General features: G+C 44.6%; 1 protein-coding gene, 1 non-coding gene and 1 pseudogene across 6 annotated transcripts; 2 read left to right on the top strand and 1 right to left on the bottom strand.

The window, feature by feature from the left end:
- Positions 1-236: 236 nt before the first annotated feature.
- Positions 237-343, bottom strand: LOC129039663 (U6 spliceosomal RNA). The gene has a single exon (XR_008503386.2). It is a non-coding gene; the product is annotated as a U6 spliceosomal RNA (small nuclear RNA).
- A 3,245-nt stretch (positions 344-3,588) lies between these two features.
- LOC129038851 (dihydrofolate reductase-like) lies at positions 3,589-4,149 on the top strand (annotated as a pseudogene).
- Positions 4,150-13,449: 9,300 nt separating this feature from the next.
- Positions 13,450-16,797, top strand: LOC129038113 (class I histocompatibility antigen, Gogo-B*0103 alpha chain). Of its 5 annotated transcripts, none has more exons than XM_054490696.2 (8): positions 13,450-13,591; positions 13,721-13,990; positions 14,232-14,507; positions 15,084-15,359; positions 15,464-15,580; positions 16,022-16,054; positions 16,161-16,208; positions 16,374-16,797. In XM_054490696.2, exons 1-7 carry the CDS (start codon positions 13,519-13,521, stop codon positions 16,202-16,204), a joined length of 1,089 nt encoding a protein of 362 aa, XP_054346671.2. In that variant the 5' UTR covers positions 13,450-13,518; the 3' UTR covers positions 16,205-16,208; positions 16,374-16,797. The 5 variants fall into 5 exon arrangements, with proteins under 5 accessions (XP_054346671.2, XP_054346673.2, XP_054346672.2 ...); XM_054490699.2 differs by having other exon boundaries at positions 13,480-13,591; positions 13,833-13,990; XM_054490698.2 differs by having other exon boundaries at positions 16,022-16,208.
- Positions 16,798-17,596: the final 799 nt, after the last annotated feature.

Genomic DNA, 17,596 nt, shown 5'->3' with positions numbered 1-17,596 from the left:
CTTCCTCTCTTATTATTTGAATATCCTTTCTTTCTCTTACCTGATTGCCCTGGCCAGAACTTCCAATACTATGTTGAACAGGAGTGGTGAGAGAGGGCATCATTGCCTTGTGCTGGTGTTAAGGAGGGATGCTTCCAGCTTTTGCCCATTCAGTATGATACTGGTTGTGAGTTTGTCATGGATGACTTTTATTATTTTGAGGTATGTTCCTTCAATACCTAGTTTATTGAGAGTTTAAAAATATGGAATCCTTCATGAATTTGCATGCCACCCTTGTGCAGGGGCCATGCTGATCTTCTCTGTATCATTCCTATTTTAATATACGTGCTGCCAAAGTGAGTACTGATCACAAGTTCTTAGAAGTGGAGATAACTGAAGAAATGTGGGTGAGATGGAGTGTTGAATTTCATCTGCAGTAATTTCTGCATCTAATAAAATGGGATTATCTCTGTCTTTCATTCTTTAATCAAGTGGTAAAATGCATTACAGATTTAAAGTGTAAATATTCTTGTATTCTGGGGATGAATAACCTGGGCAGGATATTTAGTTTGTTTATAGCTCATTGGTGGACACAATCTAGTACTATTTTTCTCAGTATTTGTACCTCTAATTGCTTAGAAGTGATTATCTTATCATGCTTTTCTCTTATGTATTCCCTAGATGGCTTTAGAATCAATGTTATTTATGCATAAATGATAATGAGTTTACTGGCTTTCTCTATGTTTCCTCATTCTCTTGAATATTACGTGTAAGTTCAGTAACCTTCTTCGAAGTTTTGGTGGAACTTATCTGTAAAACAGTCTGGATACGCCTGAAGGGAAATAAAGTTTTACAACTGTTTTAACTTCTTTACTTGTAGTACGTCCTTCCCATTGACATAATCTTGTTCATAGTTTCAAAATTATTTAAACCTCTACTATATCTTTAGTGGCATATTTATCTACCATAATGTTATTTTATTCTTAATTACCATTGTCTGTTTTATTTCTCTGTCCAAAGAAACAGCTACTTTTAGTGAGCTGGGCCCTTAGCAGTGGTAACTGCCAGGTCAGCCTTGGTGAGTGGCGACTCAATTGCTGTGCCCATGCAGTGTCCATCCCAGCCACTGTGGCCACTTTGTGCAGGGACTCCATGAGCAAGGCCTGTGTGGCTGAGTGGCATCGTCCATCAAGCCATCTTGCCCACCTGGTTACAGGGAGCCCCATCCCCTTAAAGACCCTCTGGTGGGCATCCACACAAAACCACTATCTTCACACACTCAGCCTATGGCAACAGGTCTATGCGTACCTCTCTCCTGTACCTCCCAATTTTCCAACTCTATTTTCCTCAAGTTCGTGACTGGCCAGCCAAGCCATGAGCCACTGCCCATGACTCATTCATTCATGCACTACTGGGCATCATTTCACAACCCCCAACTCCCATGGGCTTGTTTGGGTTTGCTTCCTAGTTCCTGGCTCGAGAGCCATTTCCAAAGCTGTTCTGGTGTCAACTCCCAAGCCTACTGCTCTTGTTGTAGATTTTCCTCTTTATATGTATTTATTTCCTGGAATTAAAAACAATTGCACTAATTTTTTCAATCCAGCATTTCCAAGGATGTGCTGTAGGAGCAATTCTTCTTAGCGTAGATAGAATTGCTTCAAAACATCAGCAAAGTATATTTGAGTGAAGGGCAACACGCATGGAGAAAGGAGGACAATCCACAAATGGGCAGTGGAGTTTCACAAAGTGAACACTCGGGCAAACAACACCCACATCAAAGTACACCAGTCACAGCCTCCCGGAAACACCTTTGGGTCCTAATCAGTCATAAACCACCCTGCCCACCCTGGAGTAGCCACTCTTGATTTCTAACACAGATGAGTTCTGCCAGTTCCAGTTGAATGGCATTATACAGTCACCATCATGCCCCTGGGTCTCATCATCTCACTGTGTGTGGTTGTCGTAGCCTATTCACTCCCATGGCTGTCCAATGCTCCACTTTATAAATAGCTCACGTTTCTTGTCCCTTCACTGTTGATAGACAACTGTGTTGTATCCAGATTTTACACATCATGCTGCTATGAATAATATTTTCATATATTTTGGCACACACATACATGCATTTTTATTGGTTGATAACTAAGAGTGCTATTGCTGGGTCATAGGTGAGTAGATGCTTGGCTTAGTCTCTCGTAAACAAGTTTCTAGTAGTAAACAAACAGTAGAGGAGGGTGAATCTCTTACTTATAAATTATTCAGATAATAAATGAGGAAGGAAAGAGAGACTGAGACTATAATAACTCTTTTGCAACCCATCATGAATTAACAGATTTAACCATTGAACAGCAATGGCGATTAACAACACAATAAAACAAAAAACTAATGTGAGGTTCTTCCTCTTGATGGAAGAACACAATACAGCACCATCAAACAAGTACAAGTGAGAAAGAAACCAAGCCTGAATAGAAGCTGATCTCCATAGCCAATTACCAATTTAGAGGCAATACAGATAATAAAAACACATATTAAACAATGTCTTGGGGAGCAATCAGCAAAATGCACACTATGGGAAGCTCTACCACACAATATAAATTTCAAGAAATAATCTATAGAATAAAAGGGAATAAAAGCATATTTCTAAAGGTAAAACTAAATTATAATTTTGGATGATAAAAGTATAAAATAGAACAAAGAAATGATGATCGTAAAAGTCAGGATGTATTTTTATTTGGGGGAGGAAAGAGTTTATTGCTGAGCTGGGGCAAATGATGGGGCTTCTGGTTTTCTCCGCAAACGTCTATCCCTAGTGGTTAATGGGTGTTCACTTTTTATTCAAGGACACAAATTTTAGACCGTTTCTTTTTCCTTTTGGAGTCCTACATTTTATTTTATGACACAAAAGCTAATGAAAAAATAATTTATAGAGTACGGTTACTGTTTTGCACAAAGCCCTCTCCCCATCTTCCCTCTGAACACCCAGAACAACCAGCAGCCCCAGGACCCCCAGCAGGGGTGACCTCACTTCTAGGTGTGCATGCAGCTCACATCACCAGAGGCAATATGCAGGTCTACTCCTTGACTCCTGGAAGAACCTGATAGGACACAGCTGAGGGGAAGCCTTCCCCGCCGTCTGCAGGCTCTTGGCCATCAGTGTAGAGGGAGCGGGTCCTCACCTCTCCACAGGCGCCTTCACGGCCAGAGCCTCCTCTCTGCATGGGGAGTAAGGCCTGGCCCTTCCCCTGAACACGGTGACAGGGATCTCGCCAAAGGTGGAGATGACACCATTCCTGCCCCACCAACCTCACGCTTCTTTTACTTTACAGGAAAGTTGACTCAGGCTGGTGTTCAGTGAAGAAATCCCAAGTGCATGGAAAAGAGAGGTGGGTCTCAGGGCTGTGCGCGATCTGCAAAAGGAAGCGCATGGACCACCAGGTGACGATGCTGCTGCGCTGCTTCTGCTCCCAGGAGGTGGATGCCCAGGACGAGCTTTGAGGTGGAGAGAGGGATGTCATTGCTCATCCTCCAGGTTCAAAGTAAAAACCTTCCCGCCAATCTTGGTCGCGCGTTCTGGTGTAGCGGGCGGGCTCAGAAGTGCTCATCGCTGCTGTCATGGTTCGTTTGCCAAACTGCATCGTCGCTGTGTCCCAGAACATGGGTAATGGCAAGAACGGGGACCTGCCCGGGCCGCCGCTCAGGAATGAATTTAGGTATTTCCAGAGAATGACACAAACTCTTCAGTAGAAGGTAAACAGAATCTGGTGTTATGTGTAGGAAGACCTCGTTCTCCAAGCCTGAGAAGAATCAACCTTTAATGGATAGAATGAATTTAGTTCTCAGCAGAGAACTCAAGGAACCTCCACAAGGAGCTCATTTTCTTGCCAAAAGTCTGGATGAGATCTTAAAACTTACTAAACAATCAGAATTAGCAAATAGAGTAGACATGATTTGGATAGTTGGTGGCAGTTCTGTTTATAAGGAAGCCATGAATCACCCAAGCCATCTTAAACTATTTGTGACAAGGATTATGCAGGACTTTGAAAGTGACACGTTTTTTCCAGAAATTGATTTGGAGAAATATGACTTCTGCCAGAATACCCAGGTGTTCTCTCTGATGTCCAGGAGGAGAAAGTCATTAAGTACAAATTTGAAGTACATGAGAAGAATGATTAACAGGAAGGTGTTTTCTGGTTTAAGTTGTTCCCCCTCCCTCTGGAAAAAAAAGTATATATTTTTACATTAGAAAAAAAAGACTTTTGTTGACTTTAGATCTATGGATAATTATTTCTAAGCAATGTGTTTTTACTCCCCACTAATCTTGAATATATCACATACCATTTATGAAACATTCTTGCTATAACTAAATGCCTCTCCAAGACCCTGACTGAGTCCCCAACACCTGCTACAGTGAGCTGCCATTCCACACCCATCACATATGGGACTCTTGCCAGTCCTTGACATTGTCAGCCTTTTCAAATGTTGGTAGTATTTCTTAAAGATGAAGATGCACATACTCTTCAACTGAGCAGTTTCACTAGTGGGAAATAGCGAAAGCTTCTTACGTGTATACCCAGAGGTTTGCACACAAATGTTGCAGCCTTGTTTGTAACAGTGAAAAATTGAAAACAACCTGGAAGTCCAGTGATGGGAAAATGAATATATTTCTGTCTTTTGGGGAACCCAAAGCAGGTTCCAAGACTGCAATTTCAGTGAAAGCAGTTTATTTGGTAGGTCTTACCAGAAATCATCAAATGAGGTATGGAGAAATGGTACTGAGAAGTTAAGAAAACCAGTTTAAAGTCAGTGAGCAGGTTCTCATTGGTAACAAGCTCCATACTGCTGAGATACAGGGAAACAGAGGGGAGAAAGCTGGAGTATTGATCCCCCACTCCTTGGTTGTCAGCTCCCTGTCCTGTGTGTGGGTGGAACGTACTCCAGCTGCTCTATAGCAAGTCCCAGGTGTTTGCAGCAAGAAGCTGCTGGCATGCGTGGGAACAGTGAATGGCAAACACTTAAAGCAATTCCATGTTTATGTATATAAGCTTTTCATATCTTTTTTTTGACAGAGTTTCACTCTTGTTACCCTGACAGAGTGCAATGGCGTGACCTCAGCTCACTGCAACCTCTGACTTCCCAAGTTCCAGCAATTCTCCTGCCTCAGGCTCCCAAGTAGCTGGGACTACAGGCGCGCGCCACGATACCCGGCTAATTTTGTGTTTTTGGTGAAGACGGGGTTTCACCATGTTGGTCAGGATGGTCTCGAACTCCTGACCTCAAGTGATCTGCCCGCCTCGGCCTCCCAAAGTGCTAGGATTACAGGCGTGAGCCACCGCACCTGGCAGATCTTTATTCTTTTTATGTAGATAAAAAGTATAAAGCCACACATGGTTTATTTGAAATATTTTATGTTTTAAAAAAATACAGAAGCAGGAAAACCAATTCCATGTTCAAGTGAGGGATGATGGTAGTTTGAACCAAAGGGTTGCATGTAGTAAGAAACTGTGATTTAAGATATATATATTTTAAAGTTGGAAGTAGCAGGATATTCTGATGGAGTTTGACCTGGGTTTTGGGCCCACTGAGTTTGAGATGCCTTTGAGAAATGAAGGAAGTAGAGAGAGAATAAAAGAAAAACTGGCCAGGCACAGTGGCTCACGCCTGTAACACAGTGGCTGAGCATTTTGGGAGGCAGAGACAGGCAGATACCTTGGGATCACCTTGGGCAACATGGTGAAGCCCCATCTCTACAAAAAATACAAAAGTTAGCTGGGCATTTTGGTGCACACCTGTAGTCCCATCTACTCAGGGGGCTGAGATGGAAGGATCAATTGAGGCTGCAAGTTTGAGGCTGCAGTGAGTTGTGATTGTGCCACTGCACTCCAGCCTGGGTGACAGAAGAGACCCTGTCTCAAAAAAGAAGCTGCAAACAATGGAACCATGCCTTCAGAATTCTAGAAAGAAAGTTATTTTCAACTTATAAATCTATATTCAGCCAAATAATCAAGGGTGAAGGTAAAATAATACATTTTTAGGCATGCAAAGACTCAGGGGTTACCTCCATGTACCCTTTGTTGGGAAGCTATTGGAGAAAATACTCCAGCAAAATGAAGGAGTAGACAACGCAGAGAATGACATGGATCCAGCAAATAGGATCCAACACAGGAAATATTCCAGCTATGGAGCTGGCTTTAAAAAGAAACAGTAAAAATATTAATAGGTTAGCTGGGTGGAAAGGCCCATGCCTGTAGTCCAGCTACTCAGGAGGCTAAGCAAGAGGTAGGCTTGAGCCCAAGATTTCCAGACCAGCCTGGCCACCATAGTGAGAGTCCCTTCTCTTAAAAATAATAATAGGTTATTGCCAGATTTGGGGCATTTGGAAAGAAGTTCATTGAAGATAAAGCAAAAGTTAGAAAAAAAAAAAAAAAGGGAAGGGTGGTTAGGCAATCATTAATTCTAGGGCAGAAGGAAGTACAGGACAGGAAGTAAGAGCATAATACTCTGTTTTTCTCAACAATGAGCAATATGTACATACTCATAATGATGTGGTGACTACTTAGTCCCTAAATCTGGTAACTACTTTGGGATAATATGGGGGGAAAAGTGAAGGTAGTGATGGTGTAAGAGCTAAATCCTCATCTGTCATATCAAGAAATCACTATAGAATGGATAAAATAATCAAGAAATGACTAAGCAGTTATGTGAGGAAAAAAATAGAAGACATTGCTAAAAGAGTTAAAAGTCATTGCTCTGGAGAATTAGGAGGGATGGGGCAGGGGACTGTTAGGATGCATTATAAACTGAAGAGGTTTTTTAAAAATTACATGTATTAATATATGCACCCACTTGAAAAACTAAAAAAATAATAATTTGGAAAAACCCATGAAGGCAACTACCAGGAGGAAAAACTAAGAGAATGAAAAGTGCTTGCCTCTGGAAAGGACAACTGGCAGGACCGTTGTTTTCATTGTAAGACTTTTGGAGCCATTTGATTTTACTTAACTATTTTCATGTATTTCTTTAATAAAAACAACTCTATTATAATGAAAAGTTACACTTGTTCATAGAAAACAAACAAACAAACAAAAAAACCTTCCTGCCCAGCCCATCTCATTCTCCCTGAATCCTCAGTGCTAATGGGGACTGTCTCCTTCTCACCTGCCTGGACTAGGCTTTTTAACACTGGAAAGTGGATGTGATATCTAGTTTCAGCATGTCCTGGTTTATTGTGCTGCCAGTAAAATAAAATCAAAATACACATTGAATAAATAATAAATAAAATAACCCATGGTGAGCAAAGGTTTACAACGTTTGTTGTTGTTGTTGTTTTTTGAGTCAAGATCCCACTCTGTGGTCTGGGCTGGAGTCCAGTGATGCGATCACAGCTCACTACAGACTTGAATCCATGAGCCCAAGGGATCTTCCCATCTCAGCCTCCCCAATACCTGGGAATACAAGGGCCCACCACCGTGCCCAGCTAAGCTTACTTATTTTTATATCTTTTAGAGATGAGGGTCTCACAATGTTGTTCAAGCTGGTCTCCAACTCCTGATCTCAAGCAATCCTCTTGCCTTAGTGTCCTGAATTGCTGGGATTACAGGGGTGAGCTGTCATGCCCAGCTTGTAATGTACTGACACCATCAAGGTTTCCTTCTCCACATGTGGACACAGCAGCAGACGCCCCTTGTCTCTTGGGTCAGGACACTGGGTAGAGTGGAAGAGCAAGGCAACAAAGTCACTGCAGAAAGCGTCCATGTGGAAGAGGTCCAGCAGGGAGGGCCAGCTGTCCCAGGACCACCATATTTAGGGATAACTCCTCTTTCTGGGCAGGACTGTTCTTTGATCACTTTTATATTCACGATAGTTCTGAAATCGTAGGATGATGAGACTCAAGACTGGCTAGGATTTGTTTTCAAAAAACCATCTCCGAGATTTGTTGATCTTTTGAATGGTTTTTGTGTCTCAATTTCCTTCAGAACTTAACTCATTCTTAACATTTCACAGTCTACTTTCAGTTAATAATGTACTAGTGCCCATAAATATAGAAATATTGCAACCATTTATCCTTTACAAAATGTCCATCTTTTATGGTATAGATATTATGTGTAATATATCTATATAGGTTGTAAGTCCCACGATAAAAAACTTTTTCTTATCTTTAAACAGTTCTATGTATATAAAGTAAGAATAAATGAGGGGAGCAAGATAGCCTTTTGCGCTTAGCTCAATATTTACCATTTTTGATCATCTTCATCTTTTTTGATAATCTCATTTTCCACCTGATATCATTTGCCTCTAGTCTGAAGAATTTTCTTTACCAATTGTAATTGTACAGATCTGCTGGTGACAAATTCTCTTAATTTTCTTTTACCTGAAATAGCTCATTTGCCTATCCTTGAATGACATCTATGCTGGATATAGAATTCTTAGTTGATCTTTTTGTCTTCCAGCACTTTAAAGATGTTATTCTACTTTCTTTTGTTTCTATGGTTTCTAATAAAAAGTCATTGATCAGGACAAGAGGAACAGAGAAACAAAAACCGGGAAAATAACATGGTAGACGTAAAACTTATCATATCAATAATGACAAAAACCTATATGAATCAACACTCCAATGAAGGGCAGAGATTGTGTGACTTGGTTTAAAAAAAACATGGAACCCAACCATATGCTCTTTCCAGACATGAACTTTCTTTTTTTTTTTTTAATTTAACTTTTATTTTTAGTTAAGGGGTACATGTGCAGGTTTGTTATATAGGTAAAGTTGTGTCATGGGGTTTTGTTGTACAAATTATTTCTCTACCCATCAGTACCCACCCAAGTATTAAGATTTAGTACCCATTAGCTATTTTTCCTGATCCTCTCCCTCCTCCCACCCTCTGCCCTCAAGTGGACCCCAGTGTGTGTTGTTCCCCTCTGCATGCCCATGTATTCTCATCATTTAGCTCCCACTTATAAGTGAGAACATGTGGTATATAGTTTTCTGTTCCTGCGTTAGTTTGCTAAGAATAATGGCCTCCAGCTCCATCTATGTTCCTGCAAAGGACATAATCTCATTCTTTTTTTATGGCTGTATAGTATTCTATGGTGTATATGTGCCACATTTTCTTTATCCAGTCTACCATTGATGGGCATTTAGGTTGATTCCAAGTCTTTGCTATTGTGAATAGTGCTTCAATGAACATATGTGTACATGTAAGTCATGCACTTTCTTTTTTTATTTAATTTATTTTATTTTGCTTTAAGTTCCAGATACATGTGCAGAACGTGCAGGTTTGTTACATATGTATAGTCTGCCATAGTGGTTTGCTGCACCTATTCACCCATCCTCTAAGTTCCCTCCTCTCGCCCCCGACTCCCCAACAGGCCCTGGTGTGTGTTGTTCCCCTCCCTGTGTCCATGTGTTCTCATTGTTCACCTCCCACTTAAGAGTGAGAACATGTGGTGTTAGGTTTTCTGTTCCCATGTTAGTTTGCTGAGGATGACTTTGAGCTTCATCCATGTCCCTGCAAAGGACATGAACTCATTCCTTTTTATGGCTGTGTAGTATTCCATGGTGTATATCTACCACATTTTCTTTACCCAGACTATCATTGATGGGCATGTGGGTTGATTCCATGTTTTTGCTATTGAAAATAGTGCTGCAATAAACATACGTGTGCATGTGTTTTTATAGTAGAATGATTCATATTCCTTTGGGTATATACCCAGTAATGGGATTGCTGGGTCAAATAGTATTTCTGGTTCTAGATCTTTGAGGAATGGTCACACCATCTTCCATAATGGTTGAACTATTTTACATTCCCACCAACAGTGGAAAAGCATTCCTATTTCTCCACAGCCTCACCAGCATCTATTGTTTCCTCACTTTTTAATAATTGCCATTCTGGCTGGCAGGAGATAGTACATCATTGTGGTTTTGATTTGCTTTTCTCTAATGATCATTGATATTGAGCTTTTTTTCATATGTTTCTTCTTCTGAGAAGTGTCTGTTCATATCTTTGCCAATTTTTGATAGGTCTTTTTTTTTTCTTGTAAATTTGTTTAATTTCCTTGTAAACATACATGTGAGCTCTCATCATTCTTGTTTAAACTCCTAAGAGGCATCCAAACCAGTGCAACATGGCAAGAAAATGAAATAAGAAACCAATAGAAGGACCAGGTATGGTGGCTCATGCCTGTAATCCCTGCATTTTGGGAGGCTGAAGTGGGAGGATCACTTGAGTTCAGGAGTTTGAGTCCAGCCTGATAGTGAGACCTCATCTCTACCAAATACAAATAATTTTAAAAGAAAAAAGATCAATAGATAGGAAAGGAAGAAACAAAAGTCTTTGTCACCAACTTAATTGCACATGTAGAAAACACTAGGGAATTCTGAAAAGGTCTCTGGAATTAATCATTGAATTTGCAAAATAGTTCATAAAATATATTTAATAAGTCACTTACATGAACATGAAAAGATAGCAAACTAGTCATCAAAGAAGTGCAAGTTAAAACAACAATGAGAAACCATCACACATCACCTAGAATAGGTAAAGTTAAAAAGATATTTGATAAGTCTAAATACTGTCAAGAATATGGAAAAAATAGGAATGTCTGATATTGCTGGTAGGAATGCGAAAAATGTGGCAATTTGTAAAGCGGTATGGCAATTTCTTATACAGTTACCCATCTATTACCACATGGCCCAGCAATTCCACAAATATGTATTTATCCAAAAGAAATAAAAATGTAAGGCCACACTTGTAAGCAGTTATTTATAGTGGCTTCATTAATAACAAACCCTAGCTGGAGTAATCCACATGTCTATCAACTAGAGAACAGAGAAACCAGTGAATAAACTGGGATTCCAGCAATACTCAGCAGCTGCTCAGCAACAAAAATGAATGAATGGCATCATCTCAAACATCGCTATGCTAAGGGAGAGACCAAACGAAGGACTACATAACATACGATTGCATGTCCATGAAATTCTGGAAATTTCACTATTGCAGTGACAGAAAACAGAGCGGTGGTTGAATGAAGGGAAGGGGTGAGGGTGGGAGGCAAGGATTAAATAGAAAGGGGCAGAAAGAAAAGTTTTTAGGGAAAAGAAACGGTTCTCTACAGCACCACAATTCAGGAGTAACTGGGTGGTGGGAACTAAGGGGAGAGGAGGGCGTGAGGGAAGAGGGCAGAGAGAAGGGCTGGGGAAGCAGGAGGTGAGGAAAAGGAGCAGAGGAAAGGACTCTAAAGCAGTGGAAGAGCCTAGCAGGGGATTCTTTGCATTCGGTGTTTCTGTACTGGGCAGTGTGGTAGTTACACGACTATAAATAATTACCAATATTCACCAAAAAGCGCAGCTAAAACTGGTGAATTTTATTACACATAAATGCCCTAATAAGCAAAAAGAAAAAAAAAAAAAAAAAAAAAAAAAAGGTGGGCGGAGGGGAGGCAAAAATAAAGACACTTTTAGATCATCAAAGCCATAAAATTAATTTCCTAGGGATCCTGTACTACATTTAATTTTAAAGTAAGTGCTTCAGGGTGAAGGAAAATGATACTAGATGGTGACTCAGATATACAGAAAGGAACAATTAACAACAGAAATGATGCACATACACATGTCACATTTAAAAGAAAAAAGATCAATGATAGGAAAGGAAGAAACAAAAGTCTTTCTTTGTCACCAACTTCATTGCATATGTAGAAAACACTAGGGAATTCTGAAAAAGTCTCTGGAATTAATCATTGAATTTGCAAAATAGTTCATAAAATATATTTAATAAGTCACTAGATGAACATGAAAAGATAGCACTCATTTTCTTAATTTCCTGAAGACATATGGCTATTGTCTAAAACAAAAAGTATTACACTGTATCATTGAGTCTATATAATATAGATTGATGTAATATATAAAACAATAATAGTATAATGGTAGGTTAAATGAAACTACACTGTTACAAGTGTCCTTTATTTTGCTGGATGTAGTTTAATATTACCTGAACTTCACCATGAAAAGTCAAGGAATTGGGTTTCAATTCTTACAACAATAAAAAATTAGTGTAAAGAAATATAGCCAAAAGCCACTAGGAGAATTAAAACCATAAACTAAAAAATGTTTATTTGACAAATAAGAAAGTAGTAAAGGAGGAACAGAAACAAAAAGATATGAGACAAATTGAAAACATATAGCAACATGGTAGACCAAAATCCAGCCATAGTAAGTGAAGAAATGACACGAACTTGCTCACATTAGCAGGACTGCTGAGCACTGTGGGGAGAACAGACATGGGCAGGTGGCGAGGGGACAGTGTTAGTGCCACAATTCAGGAGTGACAGAGTAGCGGGGACTAAGGGCAGGGGGGTGTGAGGGATGAGAGGGGCAGACAGAAGGGCTGGAGAGGCAGGAGGTGAGGAAAAGGAGCAGCGGAAAGAATTGCAAAGCAGTGGAAGAGCCTAGCAGGGGTTCTTTGCATTCGGTATTTAATACATTTTGTTGGACTTCCTAAAAACTAATTGGCTCCTTATGATTAAAAAAAAAAAAACAGTTACAAAAATACCAAGTGTCCAGATAAAATATGCACACCGCTTGGATGTGCAGAGTTCAGGAAAACAGGCAGTGCTTGAGCGCTGGTGAAGAGCATTGGGTCTGCATGGAGCACTCGCAACTCTGAGGTGATGACTACAGGCTCCCAGTTGTAATAGACAGTAACAAACCCTGCTTCTTTATATTCAGGAGATGTTCTGGACTCACACAGGGAAACTCGGGGTAGGGAATGAAGATAATTTTAAATGCAACAACCCAGAGTCACAGATCCATAGTCTGGGAAAGTAAAACTTCTGAGCTTTGAGAGTTTAATTGTAATGCTGTTTTGACACAGGTCTTTTACAAATTGGAATTCTAATCATTCAGAGATTGCCAATATTGCGCTACCTACTGTGTTAATAAACAGAAAGGAAACTGGTCTCCATGAGAATCTCTATGTGGTGCCTTCAGACAAAACTTCACCAGGTTTAGAGAGAAACCCCCTGTTTCTACACCTCCATTCCCAAGGCGAGCTCACTCTCTGGCATCAAGTTCCCCGTGCTCAGTTTCCCTATACAAGAGTCCAAGGGGAGAGGTAAGGAGTGGGAGGCAGGGAGTCCAGTTCAGGGACGGGGATTCCAGGAGGAGAAGTGAAGGGGAAGGGGGTGGGCGCAGCCTGGGGGTCTCTCCCTGGTTTCCACAGACAGATCCTTGTCCAGGACTCAGGCAGTGTGACAAAGAGGCTTGGTGTAGGAGAAGAGGGATCAGGACGAAGTCCCAGGTCCGGGGCGGGGCTATCAGGGTCTCAGGCTCCGAGGGCCGTGTCTGCATTGGGGAGGCTCAGCGTTGGGGATTCCCCACTCCCCTGAGTTTCACTTCTTCTCCCAACCTGTGTCGGGTCCTTCTTCCAGGATACTCGTGACGCGTCCCCACTTCCCACTCCCATTGGGTGTCGCGTGTCTAGAGAAGCCAATCAGTGTCCGAGTTCTAAAGTCCCCACGCACCCACCCGGACTCAGAGTCTCCTCAGACGCCGAGATGCGGGCCATGGCGCCCCGAACCCTCCTCCTGCTGCTCTCGGGGGCCCTGGCCCCGACCGAGACCTGGGCCGGTGAGTGCGGGGTCGGGAGGGAAAGGGCCTCTGCGGAGAGGAGCGAGCGGACCGCAGGCGGGGGCGCAGGACCCGGGGAGCCGCGCCGGGAGGAGGGTCGGGCGGGTCTCAGCCCCTCCTCGCCCCCAGGCTCCCACTCCATGAGGTATTTCAGCACCGCCGTGTCCCGGCCCGGCCGCGGGGAGCCCCGCTTCATCGCAGTGGGCTACGTGGACGACACCCAGTTCGTGCGGTTCGACAGCGACGCCGCGAGTCCGAGGGTGGAGCCGCTGGTGCCATTGATAGAGCAGGAGGGGCCGGAGTATTGGGACCAGGAGACACAGAAAGCCAAGACCCAGGCACAGAATGACCGAGTGAGCCTGCGGAACCTGCGCGGCTACTACAACCAGAGCGAGGACGGTGAGTGACCCCGGACCGGGGCGCAGGTCACGACCCCTCACCCCCACGGACGGCCCGGGTCGCCCCGAGTCTCCGGGTCGCAGATCCGCCCCGAGGCCGCGGGACCCGCCCAGACCTTCGACCGGAGAGAGCCCCAGGCGCCTTTACCCGGTTTCATTTTCAGTTGAGGCCAAAATCCCCGCGGGTTGGTCGGGGCGGGGCGGGGCTCGGGGGACTGGGCTGACCGCGGGGATGGGGCCAGGGTCTCACACCTGGCAGAGGATGTATGGCTGCGACGTGGGGCCCGACGGGCGCCTTCTCCGTGGGTATTGCCAGTTCGCCTACGACGGCAAGGATTACATCGCCCTGAACGAGGACCTGAGCTCCTGGACCGCCGCGGACACCGCGGCTCAGATCACCCAGCGCAAGTGGGAGGCGGCCCGTGAGGTGGAGCAGTGGAGAGCCTACCTGGAGGGCCTGTGCGTGGAGTCGCTCCGCAGATACCTGGAGAACGGGAAGGAGACATTGCAGCGCGCGGGTACCAGGGGCAGTGGGGAGCCTTCCCCATCTCCTATAGGTCTCCCGGGATGGCCTCCCACGAGGAGGGGAGGAAAAGGGGATCAGCCCTAGAATGTCGCCCTCCCTTGAATGGAGAATGGCATGAGTTTTCCTGAGTTTCCTCTGAGGGCCCCCTCTGCTCTCTAGGACAATTAAAGGATGACGTCTCTGAGGAAACGGAGGGGAAGACAGTCCCTAGAATACTGATCAGGGGTCCCCTTTGACCCCTGCAGCAGCCTTGGGCACCGTGAATTTTTCTCTCAGGCCTTGTTCTCTGCCTCACACTAAATGCGTTTGAAGGTCTGATTCCAGCTTTTCTGAGTCCCTCGGCCTCCACTCAGGGCAGGACCAGAAGTCGCTATTCCCCGCTCAGAGACTAGAACTCTCCAAGGAATAGGAGATTATCCCAGGTGCCTGTGTCCAGGCTGGTGTCTGGGTTCTGTGCCCCCTTCCCCACCCCAGGTGTCCTGTCCATTCTCAGGGTGGTCACATGGGTGCTGCTGGAGTGTCTCATGAGAGACGCAAAGCGCCTGAATTTTCTGACTCTTCCCATCAGACTGCCCAAAGACACACGTGACCCACCACCCCGTCTCTGAACATGAGACTATCCTGAGATGCTGGGCCCTGGGCTTCTACCCTGCGGAGATCACACTGACCTGGCAGCGGGATGGGGAGGACCAAACTCAGGACACCGAGCTTGTGGAGACCAGGCCAGCAGGAGATGGAACCTTCCAGAAGTGGGCAGCGGTGGTGGTGCCTTCTGGAGAAGAGCAGAGATACACATGCCATGTGCAGCACGAGGGGCTGCCGGAGCCCCTCACCCTGAGATGGGGTAAGGAGGGGGATGAGGGGTCGTGTGTCTTCTCAGGCAAAGCAGGAGCCCTTCTGGAGCCCTTCAGCAGGGTCAGGGCCCCTCATCTTCCCCTCCTTTCCCAGAGCCATCTTCCCAGTCTACCATCCCCATCGTGGGCATTGTTGCTGGCCTGGCTGTCCTAGCAGTTGTGGTCATCGGAATTGTGGTCGCTGCTGTGATGTGTAGGAGGAAGAGCTCAGGTAGGGAAGGGGTGAGGGGTGGGGTCTGGGTTTTCTTGTCCCACTGGGGGTTTCAAGCCCCAGGTAGAAGTGTTCCCTGCCTCATTACTGGGAAGCAGCATCCACACAGCGGCTAATCCAGCCTGGGACCCTGTGTGCCAGCACTTACTCTTTTGTGCAGCACATGTGACAATGAAGGACGGATGTATCACCTTGATGATTACGGTGTTGGGGTCCTGATTCCAGCATTCAAGAGTCAGGGGAAGGTCCCTGCTAAGGACAGACCTTAGGAGGGCAGTTGGTCCAGGACACACACCTGCTTTCCTCATGTTTCCTGATCCTGTCCTGGGTCTGTAGTCATAGTTCTGGAAATTTCTCTTGGGTCCCAGACTAGGGGGTTCCTCTAAGATCTCATGGCCCTGCTTCCTCCCAGTCCCCTCACAGGACATTTTCTTCCCACAGGTGAGAAAGGAGGGAGCTACTCTCAGGCTGCCTGTAAGTGGTGGGGGTGGGAGTGTGGAGGAGCTCACCGACCCCATAATTCCTCCTGTCCCACGTCTCCTGTGGGCTCTGACCGGGTCCTGTTTTTGTTCTACCCCAGGCAGCGACAGTCCCCAGGGCTCTGATGTGTCTCTCACGGCTTGAAAAGGTGAGATTCTTGGGGTCTAGAGTGGGCGGGGGATGGGGCAGAGGGGAAAGGCCTGGGTAATGGAGATTCTTTGATTAGGACGTTTCGAGTGTGTGGTGGGCTGTTCAGAGTGTCATCACTTACCATGACTGACTTGAATTTGTTCATGACTGTTGTTTTCTGTAGCCGGAGACAGCTGCCTGTGTGGGACTGAGATGCAGGATTTCTTCATGCCTCCCTTTTGTGGCTTCAAGAGACTCTGGCATCTCTTTCTGCGAAGGCATCTGAATGTGTCTGCATCCCTGTTAGCATAATGTGAGGAGGTGAAGAGACAGCCCACTCCCGGGTCCACTGTGACCCCTGTTCCCATGCTGACCTGTGTTTCCTCCCCAGTCATCCTTCCTGTTCCAGAGAGATGGGGCTGGATGTCTCCATCTCTGTCTCAACTTCATGTGCACTGAGCTGCAACTTCTTACTTCCCTACTGTAAATATGAATCTGAATATAAATTTGTTTTCTCAAATATTTGCTATGAGAGGTTGATGGGTTAATTAAATAAGTCAATTCCTAGAATTTCAGAGAGCAATTAAAGACCTGAGAACCTTCCAGAATCCGCATGTTCGGTGTGCTGAGTCTGTTGCAGGTGGGGATGGAGAAGGCTGTGAGGAGGCGAGTGTAGACGGGGCCTGTGCCTAGTTGCTGTTCAGTGCTTCATGAGCTTTATGTGGTCAGTCCTCAGCTGGGTCACCTTCACTGCTCCATTGTCCTTGTCCCTTCAGTGGAAACTTGTCCAGCGGAAGCTGTGACCACAGAGGCTCAGACATCGCCCAGGGCGGCCCCTGCACATGGGGGTCTCTGTGAGTTCTGAGACAAATTTTCAGAGCCATTCACCTCCTGCCCTGCTTCTAGAGCTCCTCTTCTGCTCTGCTCGCCTGCCCTCTCTCCCTGCCCTGGTTCTAGTGATCTTGGTGCTGAATCCAATCCCAACTCATGAATCTATAAAGCAGAGTCTAATTTAGACTTACATTTGTCTGTGAAATTGGACCCATCATCAAGGACTGTTATTTCCTGAAGAGAGAACCTGATTGTGTGCTGCAGTGTGCTGGGGCAGGGGGTATGGGGAGGGGGGTTGCTGTAGAAAAAGGGATGGGGGAGGGAGGGCACACAAGCAGAACTGCTGAGAAAAACATAGGCAGCCCCTATCTCAGTGTGAGGGGACCTTGTGCTGTAGCTGCCACAAAACAGAATTTGGCCTAAGGCTATGTTAATAAAGATACTGCCTCATTTTATGAGGCCAGCATCATCCTGATACCAAAGCCTGGCAGAGACACAACAAAAAAAGAGAATTTTAGACCAATATCCTTGATGAACATTGATGCAAAAATCCTCAATAAAATACTGGCAAACAGA

Source organism: Pongo pygmaeus, chromosome 5, assembly GCF_028885625.2.
Source record: "Pongo pygmaeus isolate AG05252 chromosome 5, NHGRI_mPonPyg2-v2.0_pri, whole genome shotgun sequence".
NCBI lineage: Eukaryota > Metazoa > Chordata > Mammalia > Primates > Hominidae > Pongo > Pongo pygmaeus.
Note: the sequence above shows the minus strand (reverse complement) of the source record. Positions and strands in the feature narration are given on the sequence as shown.

Bases quoted from the DNA above. Each gene is read 5' to 3' on its own strand.
- LOC129038113 (XM_063666948.1), top strand. From the start codon at position 13,519: ATGCGGGCCATGGCGCCCCGAACCCTCCTCCTGCTGCTCTCGGGGGCC. The intron at 14,508-15,083 runs GTACCAGGGGCA...TCTTCCCATCAG, and splicing joins GGAGACATTGCAGCGCGCGG to ACTGCCCAAAGACACACGTG. The intron at 15,360-15,463 runs GTAAGGAGGGGG...CTCCTTTCCCAG, and splicing joins GCCCCTCACCCTGAGATGGG to AGCCATCTTCCCAGTCTACC.